The 22168-nt window shown below is 43.7% G+C and overlaps 1 protein-coding gene across 2 annotated transcripts in view; it reads right to left on the minus strand.

The window, feature by feature from the left end:
- The window catches only part of lrrtm4l1 (leucine rich repeat transmembrane neuronal 4 like 1), a 57207-nt gene that overhangs the window by 14683 nt on the left and 20356 nt on the right, over window positions 1-22168 (minus strand). Inside the window, exon 2 of one of the 2 annotated variants that reach the window (XR_012927096.1) lies at window positions 18836-20534. Coding sequence is in view for 1 of the 2 variants with exons in the window: in XM_076029854.1 (XP_075885969.1) it covers window positions 18904-20534 (1631 nt within the window). In the remaining variant the exon portion in view is untranslated. The remainder of the gene's footprint in view (window positions 1-18835; window positions 20535-22168) is intronic. The other variant, XM_076029854.1, reaches the window with a different exon arrangement.

The following is a 22168-nucleotide window of genomic DNA, read 5'->3' on the forward strand; positions in this document are numbered from 1 at the left end:
ACACAATATTTTGAATGTCAGACGCCTTGCGTTTGGGTTTGTATTTTGCCTTTTGGAGAACTCTATTTGCATGGGTCTTTGCAAAGTCAGGAATGTAAAAAAAAAAAAAAAAAAAAAAAGCAGATTTGTTCACCACTTTTTCAGTGTCAGAAAATCTGATTAACAAGAAATAGTGCTTTGCACGAGTGAAAATGCCCGCTAAAGTACATGCGTTTTAAAAATTGAAAAAGAGTAAATGTTTTAAGTGTAGAGGGAGCGAGTTTGAGAGGTGTGAACCAGAGCAGCTGAGGGGTGGTCCATCGCGCACTAGCAAGATTGAGCTGATGGAAGAAGAAGAAGACCTAAGAGCGCGTGTAGGAATGAGGGCATGGCTGAGTTAGAGAGAGAGAGTGAGAGAGAGAGGTTGCCGAGGGTGTGGAGTTCCATTGATGACACAAAGCAGCACATTTCTGAACTACTTGCCGTTCATTGAGGATGGTTCATGCTCTACGGTTAATCTGAGCTTGGAATGGTTTGAACAAACCTCTCTGTGGACGTCAAACTGCTTGTTGACACTAGAAGTCATTATTAGTCAAAATGTAACGCAATGTAATTTAACATAGTTACCTATGACTTTTATTGTCAATAAGTGAGAATGGCTTTGATGAACGTGGACTAAATGTAGTGGTTGCAGAACAGAATACTTATTTACTGATATTTTAATTGTTGTGTTCAGAAATGTGTTTAATTGGATTGTTTGATACTGTTTGATTCTATTAAGCGATAACTCAAAATCAGTCAATTAAATTCCATGTTGGACAGTTATTTATCATTATGATTATGTATAATCTATCGCTGCAAGTTTCCTACTTACTTTGTTCGCAGTGTTCCCCCGAGAGTTGATTCCCATCATGCAAAGTGTTGGAATAACTTTTTGTATACGGCTTGTTGACAGCCGGGCAACATTTGGCCTTAGATAAATTGGCCAGATGCAGTGGAGGCTGCGTGGAATAATGGAATGATCAATAAAGGTAACAGTCGGCAGCCTTGAGTGAACTAATTATCATCCACCCTTCCGTCTGTAAGTGCCAGCTGTGGCATTATGGAGGACTGGTGGAAAACATTGTCAACAGAGAACAATACGACGCATCAGCGTCCAAAAGATGATTGGAACGGAACCGCAGTACATCAGTCAAGCCATTTCCCAGCTATGCATATTTCCGCTTGCTGTGGCTATTGGAAGTGTTTTCGCTGGCAAGTGTTTATTTATTTATCTTTTCATATTTTTTTTGGCAACGCTGTAGGTTAATTAAATAAATAAATTAGGAAAGAGATCAAATTTACTGACAGAGAGGGGAAGCAATACGCCATGGTAAAAATCAGAATCCATATCCAGGATTTTGTACCATTTTTTTTTTATTCATTTATCACAGGGGCACTTTTCAGTCCTCCGCCCCCGCCCCACCACTCATTTCATTCAAATGGATCTGTTTCAAAGTGACTTAGGATGTGTTACTGATTAGATGATTTGAATAACAAATATGTCAAGTTGTTTCCCGAAAACGAGTGCTGTGAAATGGGATGCAGGCTGCGGCCAAAGCTCTGATGACTCACTGAGCTGTGATTGAGACGATGCGTCTTACAGAAAAGCTTGCCGGGACATGACTTAATGTTAGTTACACCTTTTAAGATATTGCGTGTAGATACGCTGGGGGCTTATAATCAAAATGTTTTGGGTGAAGTTACACTACAGCATCGCAGAGCCTTTTCAGTGAGCAACATCTGGGCTCTTTTCAATTTAAAAATGGAGTTACCAGTGTTTTGAAAAATGTGTGCAATGATATCGATGTGTTCTTCTGTTCAGCTTTGAAATGGCCGAGGAATCACTGCGAGAGAGGCACATTTGTATTTGGCCGTGCTGCCTAAAAAAAGGCTTGGACGTCATTTGCAATAGAATATCACACAAAACTCACTGTAATGTGCATAACAAAATTGTGTCGCCAAATTTGAAAGAGCAACACAATAACAATAAACTGTAAAATAAACTGAGGCACAGTCTCAATTTGCAATTGACAAAGGGGGGCAGGGAAGTGTAGCACCCCTTCAAACGGGCTGAATGATGTTAATTGAGGCAAGAGGCTGAACTAAATTTCACTCAGTGCGGAAATTGGCATTCTCGCCGGGTGGGTTTCGACGATACAGAGGTTGTCGTTTGATGACAACAGCCGGCATAACAAACCCTAGAAATGACCGAACTGGCAGCGTGCGACAAACAAACGCCTCGAGGGCTCTGAAAACTCAAACTGATGCTCGACACATAGGTCACAGCCAAAACGGGAGGGTTTTGGAGCCGTGGACATTTTTATGAGCAAGAGTTATTATGGGACCGGAATAATGAAGGCTGGGAGGACACATATGTGCGATATGTACCAAATGACCCAGACTGTGTCCCCTTCCCCCTCCTCTTTTTTTTTGAAGAGAGCATTAAAGTTGTGTTTAAACATTTAACCCAGCCGGGTGCAAGCAAATGCAACATTATCTCATGTCTCTCATGTCTCTCTGGGTCAGCAGACTTCCAGCTGAGCACAGAAACACTGCCTGAATCACTGCACATTTGGTTACCACTGAGATGTTTTTTGTTTTTTTTCTTCTTCTTCTTTTTCACCAATGCAGATGAAAGGGAAATCAAATTTTCAGTCACAGAATAAAGTTGCGCACTGAGGGATCAACTTAACTGAGTTATCCGGAGTGTAATTGGCAGTGACAGTGCCATTATCTCATTGACAGTCTGTCTTAACAAACACATCAAAACATTAGCCTCTGTGAACGGTGCCTGGCATCCCACCAGGAGGCGTCTGCAGTGACGTGATCTGCGCCAACGTTGAGCTCATTCTTGAATTTTTCAGATTGAACGGCACAACAAAAATGTTCTGGTCATTACGAGACAGTTTAATAGCGATGTTGAGTCAACCGTACGACTGGTTTCGCCATTCCCCTCGGCCAGTTAGTCTGAATCTGTTCAGCTGAACCGACCAGTGTTCGCCCTGAGTGGAGTTCTCTGAGAACTGAGTAACACTCCCTGGCAATAACAAGAGCACAGCTTGCCAGTGTAGGTGATGCTTTTATCATGAAGTTCATCAGTAACATAGCTTTGATGATGCATTTCCTGGCACGCCCCAGGACAAAATGCTGTCCAGGCCCTCAGTGGGACTCATTTTCAGTTGGAAAAACAACAGAACATCAGCCCTCGTGTCAGCAAACATCAGACGGTCATCACAGCAGTAGCGGCATACGTGATCATCCAAGTGCCATGAATGGCCCGGCACTGTCCCACGCATTGTCCCATGCGATTCCTAACCTATAGCTATGCAAACCAAAGCATGGAAGTATGAAGGACGTTGAAAAGGACACAGATGGTTTGTCTTGGTTGTTGAACAAGGTGTCAGAGAGTGAGAGGCCATCTGAGGAATAGAGTAGGGAGGCATGCAGAGCTGTGGCAAATACAGCGGAATAATGAATATACAATGAAGCTATTGGAAAGAGTAGTGGAAGGTGAAAGAGCGGCAGAAATAAGCATTTGTGAGCAACACTGTTGGTCCATGTCAAGTAAGAACACTGGAGATGCAGCATTTGGTTTGGGGATGTTGAGAGAGAAGTACAGAGAAGGTGAGGGGGAGCTGTGTCCTTGTAGATCTGAAGAAAGCAAATGACAGGGCGCCGAGGGAGGAGGACAGATTCAGATGAGAGCGGCCGGAGGGAAAAGAAACACCACTGATTCAGTGAACAGTCGAACGAGCATAAAGGCTTCAAAATGATATCAAATATCAATTGAAATGTTTAAAGATGACCACGTGAATAATGACTGCAACTATGAATGTACAGATGTGTAGATTCAAATCAAGAGCAACTGTGTTGTGAGTGTCGCTATGTTAGTTTTAGGGGGGAAACGCTGGCACGTATGGCAAACAACTGTGGCTGATAGAAGCACGCTGAGTGTTTTGTATGACATGCAAATTGGCAAAACATCAGCAGACATTTAAAACTAAATATCTGCAAATTGGCATTCCACATGTAGAAACACGACGGGGTTCAAGCAGACAAAAATACACTTAGTAGACGCAAATTAGCAAAGGACAATCCAGCACCAACAAGACAGAAGAGAAACTGTTCACGTCCACTCCACTGGAACTCCAAGCTGCGTCAACACGACTGAGTGATATAATAGAGTCAAATTTATATGTCAGAACCAAAAACCCAAAAGAGTGATATTGCACTAGAAGATTGACGGGCAGGTTTGTCTTTCTCTTCTTTTTTTGTGGAGACATCTTTGTTCTTCTCACATCCCTTTGTAAGTACGAATGAAGTTGCCAAAGCCAAGGATGGCGCCAAGCGGTGATGGGCAAGCTACTTGGAAAATGTAAGTAAGTTAATCTACAAGTTAACTCTCGATTAAATATAGCTTAGCTACAGCTGAAGCAAGCTACACTACAAGCTACATGGCAAAAGTAGCTAGCTACATCGACACTACTTTCTTTGTATCAACTTCATGATCAAGAACGACAACAAATAGGCAGGCAAAACACTCAGTTTGATTGTTTATAAAATAAATTGGAACAATTCAAACAAGCCCTGTCTGGCTTTTTGTATCTTCCGTCTTTTAACATTTCCTTGTCGTACCAAGTGCTATTATTGTTGACCTCCTAGACGGGGTCTTCTTCAACACTGCTGGTGCTGGAAATATCTGAGACAGCCGCTGCCATTTTTCTCCCCTTGTTTGGCATGTGGTTTCACAGTCACTTCACGTGTGTGGTGTTTCCGGGTTGGTTGGAGTGGCATGACCCACCCTATCTTGCCTCTGATTGGGTAACCTCACCCAATCGTGAGTCGACATAGTCGTCATATCCAAACCAACCAATCATCACAGACTATCCCGCCACCCCCCCACATATCTTTCTTCACATGGACACAAATAATCGGAATAAAGGCCCAATCAGATTATAAATGCTTCATGTAAACACGCTAATCGGAAGATTCTGATCCGATCCAGTCCGTTCAGAACTAAGTTTTATTCCGAACGAGAGAGGTGGTTTATGCCGATCATTATTCCGAATGGCGTCTATGTACACACCCATTCGGATCCTGTCTCGGACTATCTCCACTGCGAATGTGTGCTGCGTCTGCGTGACGCGTTTCCGCCTAAGCGGCAGCCGGTTAATTTTTTTTCGTGAAACATAAACGAAACGATAGACCGAATAAAAACGCGCTGGAAAAGTTTGCAGGCTTGTGAATGAGCAGAGGACGTGCGGAGTGCGGACAACGCAGCATTTATTTAGAACACAGACGGAAGCACAGCGTCTTCTTCTACTGCTATTTCCGGAAAATTAGACAACTCCGCGCATGCCCAAATGATTCATTCTGATTAAACGCTTGGTGCATGTATACGCACGTCACGTTCGGATCATTTCACTTAGTGTCCATCGGATTGGAGAAATGTGCGCATGTAAACATAGCTAATGGCAGTAACATGTAGCGTCTGAGTGACGCTACGTCACTACTGGAGTCTAAAAATAGCTACGCTACAGAAAAAGCTATTTGGTTCAAAGGGAGCGGTGCTACCGTGATGCTACTGAAAAATGTAGTTAACGCTAGTAGCGTCGCTGCTTGTGGCGTGCTACAGATGCCAAGGAGGGTGCCAACAAACCCAATACGCAGTGCAATACAATGTAGTGCAGCATTCTGTAAAGTACCACAACACAACATAATGTATGGTATGGTGACATGGCCAAATTCATTAGAGCATAGTGCAAAACAACATAACATATGTTTCTATAAGATAGTGTAACACACTGTAATGTCACATTACTAGGTGTGTTACTCAGTGTAACGCTGCATAGCATGTCATATGACATAGCATAGAGAATTGTAACATAGCGTTATGTGACGTAGCGTAACCCAGTGTCATGTATCCCATTGTAATATTGTGATATAATATTGTGCTACTTGTATTATTACAACATAGTGATAGAGATACGTAATACTGCAAAACAGAACATGATGTCTCTTATTGTGCCATGGTAACGTAGTGCTGTCATAGCGTGTTACATATTTGCTGTGTTTTGCTCCTGATCACTACAAGCAACGTGAGTGGAGTTTAGGGGTCACACAGGACCAGCCGTGGACAGACGCCCACATATCAGTTTTGTATTTGTGTTTGCCTTGTACAATGTGCTTCAGTTTAATTAGACCGCTGTGTGCTTTACAATGTTTGTTTGCCTCTAATGTCAAAGGAGATGCCCACTCTGGCTAATCTCTGATGAGGGCACTTTCATAAGATAACAACATCCTCAGAGCTAATTGAATATACAGGCAATAAAGACAGTGTGCACTTTCTTTTCTCAAAAAAAAAAAAAAAAAGGAAAACTTGTGTTTGACAACAAGTCACCGCTCAAGAGTCGTTCACTGTTGCTGCGTAGAAGCAATTTCCTTGTTTTCTGTCTCCTTTCGGAGCCTTTCTGTTTTGTTCAGTTAAGTCGGCCACATTTTGTATTCAGTGATTTGTGTCTGACGCGCTTGTCTTGTCTTTGTGATTAAGACGTTTCTTGTCACCTTTGTGTTTGTTTCAGTGTATAAACTTTGGCAAGACACGGTGCATTTAGCTCTTCCAAGAAAAAAAGAAAAGCATAGAAAATTTATGAATATGCTTCTTGGGCGTGAGGGTGTCTGATCTCGGAGGAACGGCACTCAAGTGCGCACAGTGCCTCTGCGATGCTTCAACTCTCTGAGTTTGAATTGGAAGCGTCGCTTCTTTACTGCTCTGTGTGGAAAGAGCCACCAACACGGTTTCCCCTGTGGTAAAAGCCGGATGAAGAATGCCAGCAATCCACACGGGCAAGTGACAGAACAAAACAAGAACGGACAGCGATAAGAGTCAAATAGGTTTTTTGGAAATGTTTTGAACCACCCACATGTCGGCTTGGCTGTCACTGTTGTAAATCAACTTTTTTAAATGACTGACTAACACGTGAACATCCTGAATAACTCTGCAAATCGCAGATGGCGTTAATCATAATCACCATCTGACTAACATTGACAATTATCTGGTCCAATTCAATCTAAATTTGTGAACGTTGAAATGACAGAACTGGATGTGGACGTGACAACGATTGGCTTTTTCATCCTGCAATTTCAGCTCCTGAAAATCAAATTGTGGTATGATTATGCACATTTATGCACATTTAGTTTTTTCTCCCACAGGGCATTTGCAATAGGAGACAATGGGGCAGGTTGTGGCAAATCAAATTGAGAAATCACTGTGGCACCACCCCAGAAGAATAGTATGGTATTTATTTGCGAGTTTGGTAATTGCAGAAAGAAGTGGAAGGCATTAGGAATCTGCTTTCACACCCCGATAAGAGGTGTGACCTTTGAATCAAAGGGCGCCTTGTTAGAGACTTTCCAAGGATCAGATGATGACAGGGTTCTGATTGATGAAAATGTCAATCTTTTTGTTGATGCTATATAATTTTCATCCTATTCAAGAAGACATGTGCAAGGCAAGGGTGCAGTGGAAATATTGAGCTGGCTTTGACACCAACAACAAATCCACATATAGACTGAAACAGGCCGGTGGAGAAATATAAATGCATTTAAATATAAGCACCCCTCCACCACCAGGCCCCCCCGCCCCCGGTAATCCGATATTGAGGATTCTAGGCCTCTGGTTTTTAGTTGTCTGGCCAAAAGGAAAATTTAATTAAATCAGGCTTTACTTATTTGATTTTTTTTAAGCTTAATTAATTCATTTGCTTGATTCCAGATGGAATCCTGCCATTGAGAAACAACGCCAGGAACAAAGATGTATTTTGTTGTTTTAATGTCATGGCAAACTGTAATGTCCATTCCAGACATTGTTAAATCGAGGAAAAAAAAAATATCTTTAAGCAATTTCCATTCTCATGTCCCAAATGAGTTGTGACTCTCTGAGATAATAGGACATGATCCTGCAGAACTGCCAAAGCTGCAGGACACCCCACCTCCCCGCCCCCGCCCAGACCGCACACACTTTCTGTTGGATGGGATCTCGACACTTGCCGAAGGGAAAATGTCATGCAATTAGCGCTTTACCCTGACTACGAGTGACAGTGTCATAAGGCACACAGCACAGCCCTTAAACTCCTGCGGAGCTGAATGTGAGAACGCAAATGTCCAAAATAGTCAGGCCACGGGCACGAAACAGATCCTTTTCGTGCCAAACTACCCTGAGGACTGAGCTCTGACTACTTTAAAGCAAGCTTTTTTCCTTTTTTTTTTTTTTTTGTAGGGGAGGTGGGAGAGAGGGTATGGCGAAAACCTCGATGATGTTTGTGTCGCATAACCAGCAAAAAAAAAAAAAAAAAAAAAAAAATCACAACCCTCCCAGGAGTCAGAATATTTAGCAGAGAGCGTCCGTCGCACACAATATACGGTCGTGTGCAAACGAGCGGCGCGCATCTGAATCAGCCCGGAAGTTCCTGGAGTTTATAGGAACGCTGCGATGCACAGATATAAATAGCGCAAATGCAGTGTTGATTAGCCGAGGGTAGAGCGCGTTCGGAAGCGTGACCGCGAACGCAATAGGTTGGGCTTTTCTTAAAAAGCATCAGCTTGAAGCTGCGGCAGTCGCTCTCGCAGCGAGCGAGCAAGGCACCGCCTCGCGGTGATTATGACGAGTACAAACGCAACGCCTTCACCAAAGTGTGAACAAATCAAAGTTATTCACAATGAGCTCCGCATGTCTCCATGCGTGAGGATTAGATACGAATGGTCTGTCCCTCAATTTATTAACATCTGTACAGGCATGAGATGACACCCATCTTGCGAACTAATCCCATTTTATCACAGCTCCTGCCTGGAAGCATAATGGTGTGACTAATCCCACACCTGCTCACTCCTGAATATAATGTCACATCGCCTAACAAGATCGCTAAGATTTCAAGGCCTGAAACATCACGCCATACGTCTCGAAAACATCGCGTCTGATTGATTTCCAGCTCCTCGGAATGTGGCCGAACCACTTAGCGCCCTTGAGGGACTGCATTCAGTAGAAATGGTTGGCGAGTTTAGCTGTGAGACAATAGGAAAATCAGCCACAGAGATTAGCACTGACGCTGCAATAGCGAGAGATTTGTGAGGACAGGACATTGTTTTTTTTCATTAAAAGATGAGAGTGGGAAAAAAAACCAAAACAAAAAAAAAACGTTCTAGTCCTGAATGGCCTTGACATGAGTTTAGTTCAAATCACACAGGAGCTTCCACACAGTAGCAGAGGGCTATTTCTAGCTTTAGTGCAAAACACTGCGAGCAACAGACTTTTCCGGGATGGCCTCCCCTTTCGAAACTTTGTTTCTCCATTTGTGTTGTCTGGTTACCGGTCACAGTGATTTCTCAAACTCTTCCTCAAGCTTTCCTTCCTTTCCACTGCTGATCAGCCCCTCGGCATGACAAGCTCAATCCCCACATTTGCCTCTTAGCAGCCCGGACGCCCGTGTGGCTTTCAGTTTGTGCCTCACAAGGCGCGACAGGCTGTTAAATTTCCTAATGGGTGACCTACTAAAGTCTCTGCTAACAACATTAGTCGTTTACAAGGGCTGATTAAAGGAGATTGTGCATTTATTTTCAGCAGCTTCTATAAAAGAGATACAAAAAAAATAAAAAATGACTTCAAACATACAAATCACCGGGGTTGCACTGTAATCCAGGTTGCACATGGGAACACGGCGCCCTTTGATTGGAGGAACTAGAAAAGTAATCACTTGCTTGCGGGGGTAGGTTTGCCTTATTCATATTTGGTAGGTGACATTTGTGTTGAATAGGATCTGTCATTATCAGTCCACAGATCATAATAATCAGTTTCTCATATGCTCAGCCAGAATACATGAGACGCAGTTAAAAGTCAGAGGAACCAAGTTTTTTTTTTCCATAGCATCCCCCCCCCCCCCCCACCTTTGACGCAATGCTATTGGATGTAAACTTTTGAACTAAGAACTCTAAGTAGACAAGAAACTTTAAGCAGCATTAATAATGAAGAGAAGAAAGAAGTCATAGTTGTGGGTGGTGGTTGTAGCCGCCTGATTCCAGCAAATGAACAATATGCCTATAGGGCACCATTCAAAACTTTGCGATCTCTCACAAATGTCTGCGCTCCCTACAGGGTAACACAATTTAATAATTCAAACATGTGTGGAGAACGAACCACAGCCTTGTAGGAATAAAATGAATGATGCGGTTGGGAGTGGGCGGGTGTACTGCTAGTACAGTTGGATAAAAAAAAAAAAGAAAAAAGAATTAGCAATGCGCAGCAAAAAAAACAAAACAAAAACAAAACATAGATGCGAGACTGTGTTATCAAATATTTATCATTATGCAAAAATTGACGTTCTGATTATCACAGTGATGAGTGGCCCTGGCTGAGTTTATAAAAGAAGAAAGTTTTAGGACTTTTAAGCGAACCCTCTTGAAGCTCTGAGGGCGACGTGAGAGATGAATTGCCAGCGTACGTCATCTCTCTGAGTGGCCAGAGTGGCCACACTCTACCGCAGCACTAGTGAGTTGCAAGGTCCTGCTCAATTGCTCCAACCTTGTCACGACGTCAATGGCCCTGTTGAGTGACGCGGCGTCACCTTCCCATCCCCGTCCCTCGCACTGCTTCCATCCTGCAGGCTCTCGTTTCTGCGTGTGTGTCAGCATGTAAACGCTGCGGTGGGAATTGTAAAGTAATATGATGCAAGTTATCGGACATAATAATTATGTTAATTGCTTTCCGAACTCCCCCTTGGGCTCCCAACTAAAACGTGCAATAAGATCATTGCTGGGCTGGACATAGACATTTAATATACGTTAATATACATCAATCGACTCACACGGGTGTGCCGTACACTCCAAACCAATCCATCCTTTCGAGGAGCCTTGATTCACTGTTGTGTACTGGGCGCGTGATGAAGTAGTGTCTATGTGTGCTTCAACGTGTTGTGTGTCCACGGATTGTGCAGGCTTTGACTACGGTTATGTGAGTCACAATGGCCTTTTGGATAGTCTCCAACCAATCTGGCCACTCCGACCTCAGACCCCTGACATCAACAAGACATTGCCCCTTCACACAAGTGCAGTTTGCCGACCCTGAATCGTTCCCTGCAAGCTCCAGAGATGGTTGTGATGTCCGGAAATTCGAGCGGATCAGCAGCAGTTAGTTGAAAGACTGAGGCCAACAAGTGCGGCACCAACAGCCGTATTTGCCATGTGCGATCCCCTTTCTTCCCCATTCTGATGCCAGGCTTTGAACTTCAACAACTTATTCCCACCGCGTCCACATGCCTAGTTTTCTCGCATCTGATTGGCTAATTAGCTTTCAGAGTTACCAAGTAATTGAAAACCGGGTTATTGTAGATCAGTAGACCGGAGATCATTGTGGTTAAAAAAGAAAGCGTCACACACCCTCGCTGTCTGTTCGTTTTGAATCCTTTTTAGCCTTTTGCCTGGAACGCCAGACTGGCTTTGCGTGCACGTTAGTGCACGTGAATCTCCGCCTCCACCGCCGCCCATCGGAGCAGCTGCCCTCCCGCCGTTATAAATAGCAAGAAGCAACCGCTTCTACTGCTGGCGAACGCGTCACAACTTCAGAAAACATGTACAAATGCCATGAAACACGGCTCAAACGAATGCAAATGTTTTTTCTTACTTTTATTTGATATTCAACAATTGGTCCATTGTTCATAACAAGTACGCTATCAACTAACATGTTGCTAATCAGTGCCATTTTTCAGTATGGCTGTGGAGTTATACTTGACGCATGCTGCCTCATAATTTTTTCCTTTAGTTGACCAATTTGTAGGTTTTTTGCAGCAGCGTCTTCCACAGCTGAGCTGTTTGTTCCTTCGGTCTCGTTGTCACAAACCCGTCCATTTTGCACTAGCTAGACTAGCTTGACGAGCAAATCACTGTGATAAATTTGCACAAACTGGCACGTCACACTATGTAGTAACGATGTTTTAGACCGGCAGACAATCGTATGAAATGTTATAATAGATTATATTTGATAATGATTATCAAACAAATATTAGACAACATTTGATTTTTACAATAATTAAAGATCATTTGATTCGACACGGTGGCGCAGTGGTTAGCGCTGCCGCCTCACAGCAAGAAGGTCGTGGGTTCGATTCCGGGACCTGGGACCTTTCTGTGTGGAGTTTGCATGTTCTCCCTGTGTCTGCGTGGGTTCTCTCCGGGTACTCCGGCTTCCTCCCAGAGTACAAAAACATGCATGTGAGGTCAATTGAAGACTCTAAATTGCCCGTAGGTGTGCATGTGAGTGTGAATGGTTGTTTGTTTCTATGTGGCCCTGCGATGATCTGGCGACTCGTCCAGGGTATCACCCTGCCTTCGCCCTATGACAGCTGGGAGAGGCTCCAGCAGACCCCCCGTGACCCTGAGCTCAGGACTAAGCGGGTATGGAAAATGAATGAATGAATGAATGATTCGAATTATTATTATACAATATAATAATATTTTTTTCTTATCTTCTTTCCAATATTCTGCCCCCCACCCCTCCGACCTGTTTTCAGAGATCGCCTTCAAATGTCATAGAAACATTTCCCGTGTCTAAGCGGGATCCTGCTACTCGCAGGCACGCTCGCCGTGCTCTCCAACGCTATCAACCTCCAGTTGTCTCCTATGTGTGAAAAAGTGCACAAAGACACTCGCTGGAAAGTTGCGAGCGAGCAAGTGCGTGCGGGGGCTGACGTGTTGGTCCATTTTATCACACTTCCATGGCGAAACATTCAAATGTCACGGCGCCGCTAATTACACTTCCATTCATTCAGCATGTGCTCGGCCTGGTGCGCCCCAACGTATCTGTGCCAGCTTTCGGACGCGCAAATGCAGAGTGGGATCTTTGTTTGCTTTTCGCCTCGATGGAGAATGATGCGAGTCGATGCGAACGTTGCTCAATTCCACCGTCATCGAAGGATCAGCGCAAGGCAGCGGCTGCCAAAGCCTGAGGCAATGACCAATGAGAAGAGCAGGGGCCAGGTAGGGATAACACAATTCAATTTGGGGCAAGAGTGGGGGTGGACCTTTTTATATAAGGTTGCACCGAGGTGCTCCCCTACGCCCCCTTCTGACATAAATACACAATCAAACAGACACTTTACGTCTACTGTAGAATCTCCCCTCGTCATAAGCGGGAAAAACAGAAAATCCCTATTTGTCTACGCTCCAGGGCCGAACCGAGCTCCAGATGCTGCTAATAATATACCTCTCGTCGGGGGCGGCGGCAGTGGTGGGAAGGGGCGGGGGAGGTTACGCCGAGTGTGCCTGACAGCGGCGGGGAGGCGAGCAATCCAGCGTCTGCACCACCTCAGTGCAGGCGGCGTCCTCCGAGCGAGCCTCTGCAGGGAGAGCTTCTCCGGAGGATGACCCGACAATCGACTGAAGGGGGCATGAAATTGCCCCTCCGGGACGTTAAAGAGCTTGTTGTGTTGAACGAGTGGAAACATTCCCTCTTGGCTCTGCCGGCGTTGCCGCTCGGTGTTTTTAACGGTCGGCAAATGAGGTCAACCGCGCGAGCGCGCAAACAAGCGAAAAAAACAAACAAACTTAAGTCACGCACACACGCGTGCGCGCACAGCAGAGACCAAGTGGTGATAAGTGCACCCCTTCTATACTTTCCTCATTAACGCTCAGTTTGCCGCCAGTGGGTATTTGCCTGATGGGCATGACAGGAGAGCAGTGTGGTCTTGCCACAACTTGAGTGGAACACGCTGGGAATTTATCAACCGCACTTGTGCAGCAATAATAAGCTCTCTGTAAACTACAAGAGTAATTTTTTTCTCTTTCTTTTTTTTTTTGAATAATGCAACATTTCAAAACTCTTGCACAATCACGGGGTGGATGGATTTAATAATTTAAAGATCAGAGCGGATTATGTGATGCACTTGAAGCTGCTCTTTCAGTGCCTGGGAGGGAAAATAGGCAGGAACAAATGACTTAAAACATGGAAACAGGGATACGAGACCCTGCTGTATATTCATTGAGATTTCTCTGCGTGGCGCTCGCTCCTAAGCACTTAACAACTCTCCAGAACCTATGAGGTAAATTGAACGCTGGCACAAAATGTAGGGATTCTTTGAAAAATGTATTTTTCATGTATTTATTTATTTTATTGCTGTAGAAAATGTTAGGAACTTAAGAGGAAAATTAGCCAAGGGACATGCAAAGTGCCATCCCTCTCGCTTCAAAGCGGCAAAGGGGGGTGCGAAAGCGCCATGCCTGCGCAGGTCTTTAAAGAGACTAGACTTAAGGGGGTTGGTGAAATCTATGTTTTCAGTCGTCCAAGTAGGGCAAATCACAATTTGATCGCCTTGATGATATGTATCTTTTTTTGTCAGAGTGTTTCATAGGTCTATAATAGATGTAGAAATGGCTGTTTTGCAGCTATCATCCACATCCGATCTGTCCAGGTGTGTCTGTTTTTGTGTAGATCATGTTCATAGTGTGCTTGAATTAACATTAGCATGATATGGGGCGTTGGATAACTGCTAATAATGACACTAATGCCACCCCTGTTACGAGTACCACGACTATTATTACTCGTTCTGCCACTAATGCTAGTCGGAGAAAAGATTTTGGACATCCCATCCATCCATTTGACATGTCAAATGAAGAATCAGTCATAACCCACAACTCACATGCTTTCTTCTGCATGCACACCGTTCAGTTGAGGATGGGTGTTAAAACACACACAACTGTATAACAGTTATTGGGTATATTGTCCAAACCAGGGATATGTTGTCACACACAGTGATGCTTTGACCCCCATCTCCCCTGAACACTGACAGTGGGGACGTCAAGATCAACATAAATTCAAACATGTATCCCAGTTAAAGACGTTCTCAGCGTCCCAATAGCGTGTGATGATAAAGTCACTAATTTGGTCATTGTGTGTTTCACTGTAAATCGATGCCTCAATAATAAATACGGTGTTGGCACATTGTGATTGATAAGCTTTGGAAGAGGTTCAATCGCACCTCGCTAATTTACCCTATTAGCACCGATAATTACAAAGTGATTCAAAAATGCGTCCACTGAAAGACGCTTTCTGGTAACACCTCTCAGAATATATTCAAATAATATCCCATGAGGACTGTCATCACACGTCACACCAAACGCACGCAGTCACGGGCAAGAGGCCGTGACTGCTGACTTGTTCGTCGTTTCGTCTCTCCTCTCAACACCACGTTTGTCTGGCTGCCAGTCATGTCTCCCGGTGATGAGGGAGTCACTGTGCGAAAAAACACAGTGAACTGCAGCGCTTGGTGTCAAATACGGTGATTGCAGACTTACAGTAGGAACACAGGGAAAACAGCGCAAGCCATCGTCAGACAGTGAGTCCGCGATGTTAATTAGGTTTGCATTATGATGCAGTATGGCATTGGTGCGAATAAGTAATTTAGAACACCTGTGATGCAGACTAATGCATAAATCCCCAGTAGTCTTACATTGTGCATCAGCATTCACAGACCCACTCTTTCCCACTTAAGTAGTTTGCAATGTCCCAACGCCATAGGAATATTTCCACTGATTAAAGTGTAAATAGCATATCTTGTGTTTTTGATTACATACAAATTTGGTATGAGTCTTCCATTTATTGGCAAGTCAATCGAAAAATAATGAACCCACTTTGTGTACTTTGGCGAAGGTTCACAAACATCGAGTTTTTAAAGAAAAAAATCTGGATTTTATTTCTGTCCAAAATTGCCCAGCCGTACCTGACATGTACGAATGAAAATTAGAAAATGTAAACAAAGCCCTAAATCGATTTGGTAGCGGGTTTGAAATTTTTGAGTGAACTACCCCTTTGATTTCACCTCATGATTAGCCCCCTTCCCGCCCCCGGCAACGTCATGATAAACTGTCGTTGCAGAGAAGGTGACGTGGAAATAACACTGTTTACAGATGTTAGCAGGGACATATGGCAAAAATAGCAACATTCATTATCGTTTTCACTCTAAGGTCTGCAAAACGCCCACGCTCCAGTTTCCAGCAAGGCAAGGTCATTCTTTCCCTGTTCCTCTAAATTCTAATAAGATCTGGGAACATGCCTCGCAGTGAAAGAGACAATTCCGCGTACCCTGCTGTGCTTCGACTGCATCCTGTGCCAGTCTTCACAATGCCTCGCTGCGTTCCAGCCGCAGCAGGGTAAATGTGTTGTATTGCCGTTTGTTTTTGTCCGCCCCCCCCCCCAATCCCCTGGTATCGCAATCCACTGGGACTGCTGGCGCTGCACAGAGCCATAATGAAAGGCGCAGCCAGCTGCGCGGGCCAGCGAGATGGCACTTTCATCAAACTAAATGAGGCTTATGCCAGCTCCTCAATTATTAAACACCTGAAATAAGCAACAGTGTAGTCCCACCTCCCCTCTCCTTCCACTACACAGCTGTAGACACCCGTCAGTGGTGTCGACAGGCAGAGATTGTTTGTGAGATGATGAGATTTGGATTACGGATGTGTGAGAGTGAGAGACAATATACTGACGTTGATTGCTCCAGAAATAGCCGCCGCGGAGCGAAGAGGGGCTCGGGGTGGGGTGGTGGTGGTGGTGGTAACGCAGAGAGGGAATCCGAACGCTTCCTTTTGTTTTTGTGGCAAACCGCAGTCATGCCGTGAGCCGGCGCCAGAAGTGTGACTGATGCAGCGAGCACAAGGCTACACTGTATCGCCTGAGGCCGAACCCCAGTTTGAGGCCTCTTTTGAGTTAAATAAACCCGTGTCTCAGAACCAGTTTTGTTCTCGATGTGAAGCGTCAGATCTTTGTGTATGGCATGGCAGCAGCTTCCGACTCATTACACAAAGAGCCTTTTAGTTGCATGTCCTACCTGGTCACGTCCCCATTATTATTTAACTCCAACGTGGCACTTTGAAATGCTCAGCTTCAACTAGGATTTCCCACTGAAAGGCATGAAATTCGACCTCATGTAATAATCTAATTCTAACCCATCTAACCTGCGGGGTGAAAAGAGGTTTCCTCTAAAGGCGAAGTTTGAGTTATGTCTGGAAATGCATTAGTTCCAGCAGCAATCCAGGGGCCACCATATCTTTAATGCGGCCTGAACCGGTTCCCATCCTACTGCTCACATTTAGTTAATAGATTTTGCTAATCTCAGCAAATTCCCCTCATATCTACAGTACAGCGGACATAGACCATACTCTCGCTAATGTCGGCCTATAGTGCTTCTTACTCAAAGAAAGCACCTCGGTGACAGTCCCAGCCGCGGTTGCCTGCTCGCCTGCCACCTCGCTGAACAATATGGACGCAGAACATAAGCACAGTTTGCGCTTATGTGTTTGCGGGGGCGTCCAGGGAGGCAGAATGAAACCGACATTTCTGGTACGCCATAGACTTCTGAAATAATGCAAATTGCTCCACTTTCTCTTTGCTCATTCAGAGGATTTACCCTCATAATAAAAAGGTTTGTGTCGGCACAGGCGCATTTGCACAATAAGTCTCTGGTGTGAACCAACTTGACTTTATTGCGATTTATTGCAAATCAAGGGGTTGGATTTGTTATCATACCCTTTGAAAAAATAAAGCCAGATAATAATCTCTTCTTTTCCCGGTACTTTCAGGATGCTTTAATCATTTTACTGCTCTGCACGCTCCCACTGTGAGGTCCCCTATAGATGTGCACTTGAAATTCAAAAATATCAAATGCTTTTGTACATCAAAGAAAGTCATCCAATGGTAACCTTTTAGGTGGTTGATTTCTAATTACTCTACATGGGGATTATTTCCAGTGAAACTCGCATTTAAAAACCAAAGCAAATTCTGTAGAATTGCAGTACTGTCTTGTTTCTGCATTGATTTCAATACATCTTCCCACATATGAATCACACACTGCTTTGCACTGCTTTAGAGAAGATGCACCAATTGTACATGAAGGATGTTTCTACAGTATCTAATTAAAGACAATGAACTCAGACTTGGCAATACCTTAGGCCCAATTTGTGAGATGTAACAACATCTAATAGGGAGAAACCACTGTTGTTAATGTTAAATCCTGGTTTATGATGTCCCCTTTGATCTCAAATATTTCTCATTCCATGGTGGTGCTGTGAAATGGTCCTTGTGGGCTACCTGGACACCCTCATACAAGTGGTCTTTCTCTTCATTTAAATATACTTATTAGAGACTTTTCTAGTGACCTTATTTTACCACATACATCATATATTTAAATGTGGTCAAATTAGTCATTCGATAATTCTGAAATGTTGCACACTGAGCATTTAAATAATACAACAAAAAAAAAAATATCAGATGGTTCATTGAGGAAAAATGCAGCATATGTACACAAACGCCCCCACACACATATACACACAGGGTGGGGAGGGGAGATAAAATGTTAGTAAGGTATATAACCCCCTCCCTTCAAACATTTATAAGCCATGCCATGCAGGTTGGAGTGGTGTTTGAAAAACACTTCCAATTATTCATGGTCCCTTAAGTTTGACAGAATGTGTTATTTGCTCATGAAAATTTGAATATAAAAATGTTTTTTTTTGTGACCAACATTTGAGGCCACATTAACCCCAGACAACAACACTCGACCATTGCATTAATGCTCGTAAATTATCCTTTCAAAGCCAGATTGCTCTCCGTGTAATAGATTAGCGTTGTTCTATCTTCAACACAAAGGATAAATGGGGTAAAACATGAATAATTGGATACGTTTGCCTTAAAGTGTGTTATGGGTTAAGAATTAGGAGTGCTTAACTGTGGTTTAACTGTGTATTTTTATAGGGCATACTCAGTAAGGGGATTTACCTCTCCGTTGAGTCTTTGTATACAGAGTTTTTGAGTTTTTATTTTTAGGCTGATTCGATGGATCATACCTCACACTCCCGGGAGCCAGATAATGTGCAAGTGCAGGAACCAGTGCCATTGCCAAGCACCTCCAATGCTTCTGGTGTGGCAGCAGGGTTGTAGCTCATGTAATACTCTTGCAGCTGCGTGCTTAGGTTCTGCTCTGGCTCTGGACTCTTTTTGCGACGCTTCCGCCCTACCACAGATCGCTGCTGGAGCAACCTGGTTGCGCCTGGATAGCGCCGCCACAGCACATAGATAATTGTCATGAGTAGGGACATGCTGAAGAAGAGCGCCACACTGCCCACCACTACTTTGTGCAGAGTCATGTGCTCGATGTCTGGAGGTGACAAAAGAGTGGGTCGGGTGCGAGCCACTGAGTCTCTTGGGTCTTTGCTCATATGCCCTGGGAAGGTTGGATGAGGAATTGGCCTAGGTCTGAATGGCGGAGGGGGACCGAAAGTGTTGGCAGGTTCCGAAGCTGGAGAACCACTTGTAGGGGCATAGGTTGGTTCAGTGGTGCCTTCAGAAATGAGCTCAGATGTTGGTGAGGGTGTTTCAGTCAGAATGTAATCATTTTCTTCACAAATGCCATGATTCCTTGTGGCTTCCATGATTTTTTCTCCCTGGAGATACTTGGGGCTGCTGCATATCATTGTGGTGTCTTTTGTGCCACGGAAATTCCTCAACCATGCCACAAGTGGACATATGCCTGTTCCACAATCCCACATGTTCCCAGCGAGGCTAATCGAGGTCAGCGAGATCCACGCGGAGACCGCCTCCTGAGACACGTTGGATAGTTTATTAGATTCCAGGTTCAGGACTTGAAGGTTCGGCAAGCAGTGAAACACAGCTGGGTCCAACGTCTGGATTTCGTTTCCAGACAAATCAAGCTTCTGCAGCGTGTACCAAGTCCATGGGAGGCCCTGGTTGACCACTCGGATGCGGTTCCACTGGAGATAGAGCGATCTCAGGTTGGCTAAGCGTGGGAACAGAAAAAAGTTGATCCTTGAGAACTGGTTGTGTTCCAGATGCAACTCCATCAGCCTCTGTAGCCCCAAGAAGGTAGTGCGAGTAAGAGCTTTAATTCTGTTGTACCCTAAATCCAGAAACTCCAAACTTCTGCATTCGAGGAATGCTCGAATTGGAATGTTAGAGAGGCCGTTTGAGCGCAGGTGTAAGTTTTGTAGTTTACGTAAGCCATGGAATTGGCCTGGTTGTAGGATTTCCAATTTATTATACGACAAGTCCAGACTGCGAAGATTGGGAATTCCGTGGAATGTTGAATTGTGCAAAGACGCGATCCTGTTGGAGCTCAGTATTAGTTCTTTGAGCCTGCGCACACCTTGAAAAGCACGACTGTCTACAGTTGAAATCTGATTATGGTCCAAATATATCCACAGAAGTTGGCTCAGGTGAGCAAACTGATATGGCAGTAGGGTGTGCAGCTCATTGTAGCGCAGGGAGATGCCTTGACAGCCTGTTGAGATGTTTTCTGGGACATCTAAGAAACTCGCTGAATCACAATGAACAGTTTTTCCCTCACATCTGCAGCTATTTGGGCAGGTGCGCTCGCCGAAGCTAAGCAACAGTGGAGCCCGTAAGAGGAGCAGGAGAGGAAACAGGAGGTGTGTCAGTCGTCCATCACATAGCATTGAACCTATAAGGGGATATTTGGGAAAAAAGCAGAAAGAAGAGAGAAATGTAAGTTTTTTTTTTCATAGACTGAAAGGATGTTTTAGACTCTTCAATAGATCTCTCACACATGATAAATACAAAAATAGTGTATAATACAGTACTGATTCTGATGAAAGAAAAATGATATCAACTGGCATGGAGTTCTCTTACAATATTGTGTTAGAAGCTGAGATTCCTAGAATGTTTTAAATAACAAATTGGTAATATTTTAAATAACAAATGCGTAACAACTATGACAATAAGCAGATCAATGAGATAAAGTCAGCAAAACAGTTGTTCCTTAATAGCTTCATGATGTGATTTTGAAATGGTTATGCAATAGATGTAGCAGATAGACTATATTGACAAGCTCCTGGTACGGGATCAAAGGCAGGCTGTCTTAAAGCCAAACATCCATTAAGAATTCAGACTCCACCTTGAGCATCTTTCTTTTCTCCCTATTTCAGGAACTGGATGAAATGATCCAACCCTCCTCTTTCACTGACCCTGAAACTTTTAGCGTTTGAGCAACTGAGCCGTTGCCTCATCAATATTGGATTTCATGACCTATAAACACAGATTTAGCCGTACGAGACAACACCCTGTGCCCAGAAAGGACCGCAGGCATCATCTTGTATTTCCTGTTTGGATACGAGTGCTGCACTCACACAGCAGCCACACAGGCCATTTCTTGGTTAGGGCTTTTCTGCTCATGAAACTACACCAAATACTGAAACACACAAAAGGCAATTGTTGATTCTTTTAATTTTTTTTTTTTTTTTTAATTTTTGAAAAGACACAAATGCAGATCATTAATCAGATGGCATTGTGAAAAGGATGCATCAAAGCACTGAACAAAATATCCTGTCCAGTGGACACTTCCAGCCGTTGATGCTGTGGCTACTCTGCTTCCCGATCTTGTCCCAGAGTACAATTCTAGAATGGCAACACGGCGAGACTGGCAAACCAATTTTGCAGATGACGTGCAGAGCACCTACAGTGAGATATCCACAGGAGGGTGGCCCCAAAATCCTGTTAACCCCTCCAGCTTCAATGGATTTAAGGCTCTCTCTCTATAATAATAATAATAATAATAATAATAATAATAATAATAATAATAATAATAATAATAATAATAATTTAAAAAAAATAAAACACCTTAAAGGATATTTCTAATTAAAACGGATCAACTATTGGAATGAATTAATGAAGGTTCTGGTCTAGTCCATGGATCACCTTGCTGACTTGCTGGAGAGCCTCTCTCAAAACTAATTAAAATCAACCTTGACACATTTATGTGTCAGGGTACACATGTCTATCTAATGTCAGTATGAAAAAGGCCTGTTTTATAAAATAGGTCTTCCTTCAACTGGTATGTGAAACCTATTCAGTTAAAAATGCCAAATTATAATGTTGAGTTAAAGCCCTTCGTCTATAGCTGCAGTGAAAGAGTGCACACAGTGCAGGAGGTGGAGAACTGACAAAAAATGGACATCTTTATTTAGGGAGTGATTATACCCGCCTCAGTGTCTTGTTCATCTATTCATCCATCTAATACCTTGAAAATTATGAGGTAAGCACTGAGACATTAAGCATCCATGACATCCCTTCTCAGCC

This window comes from Nelusetta ayraudi, unplaced genomic scaffold (genome assembly GCF_046127955.1).
Source record: "Nelusetta ayraudi isolate G7.1 ecotype Tasmania unplaced genomic scaffold, CSIRO-AGI_Nayr_v1 ptg000026l, whole genome shotgun sequence".
Taxonomy (NCBI): domain Eukaryota; kingdom Metazoa; phylum Chordata; class Actinopteri; order Tetraodontiformes; family Monacanthidae; genus Nelusetta; species Nelusetta ayraudi.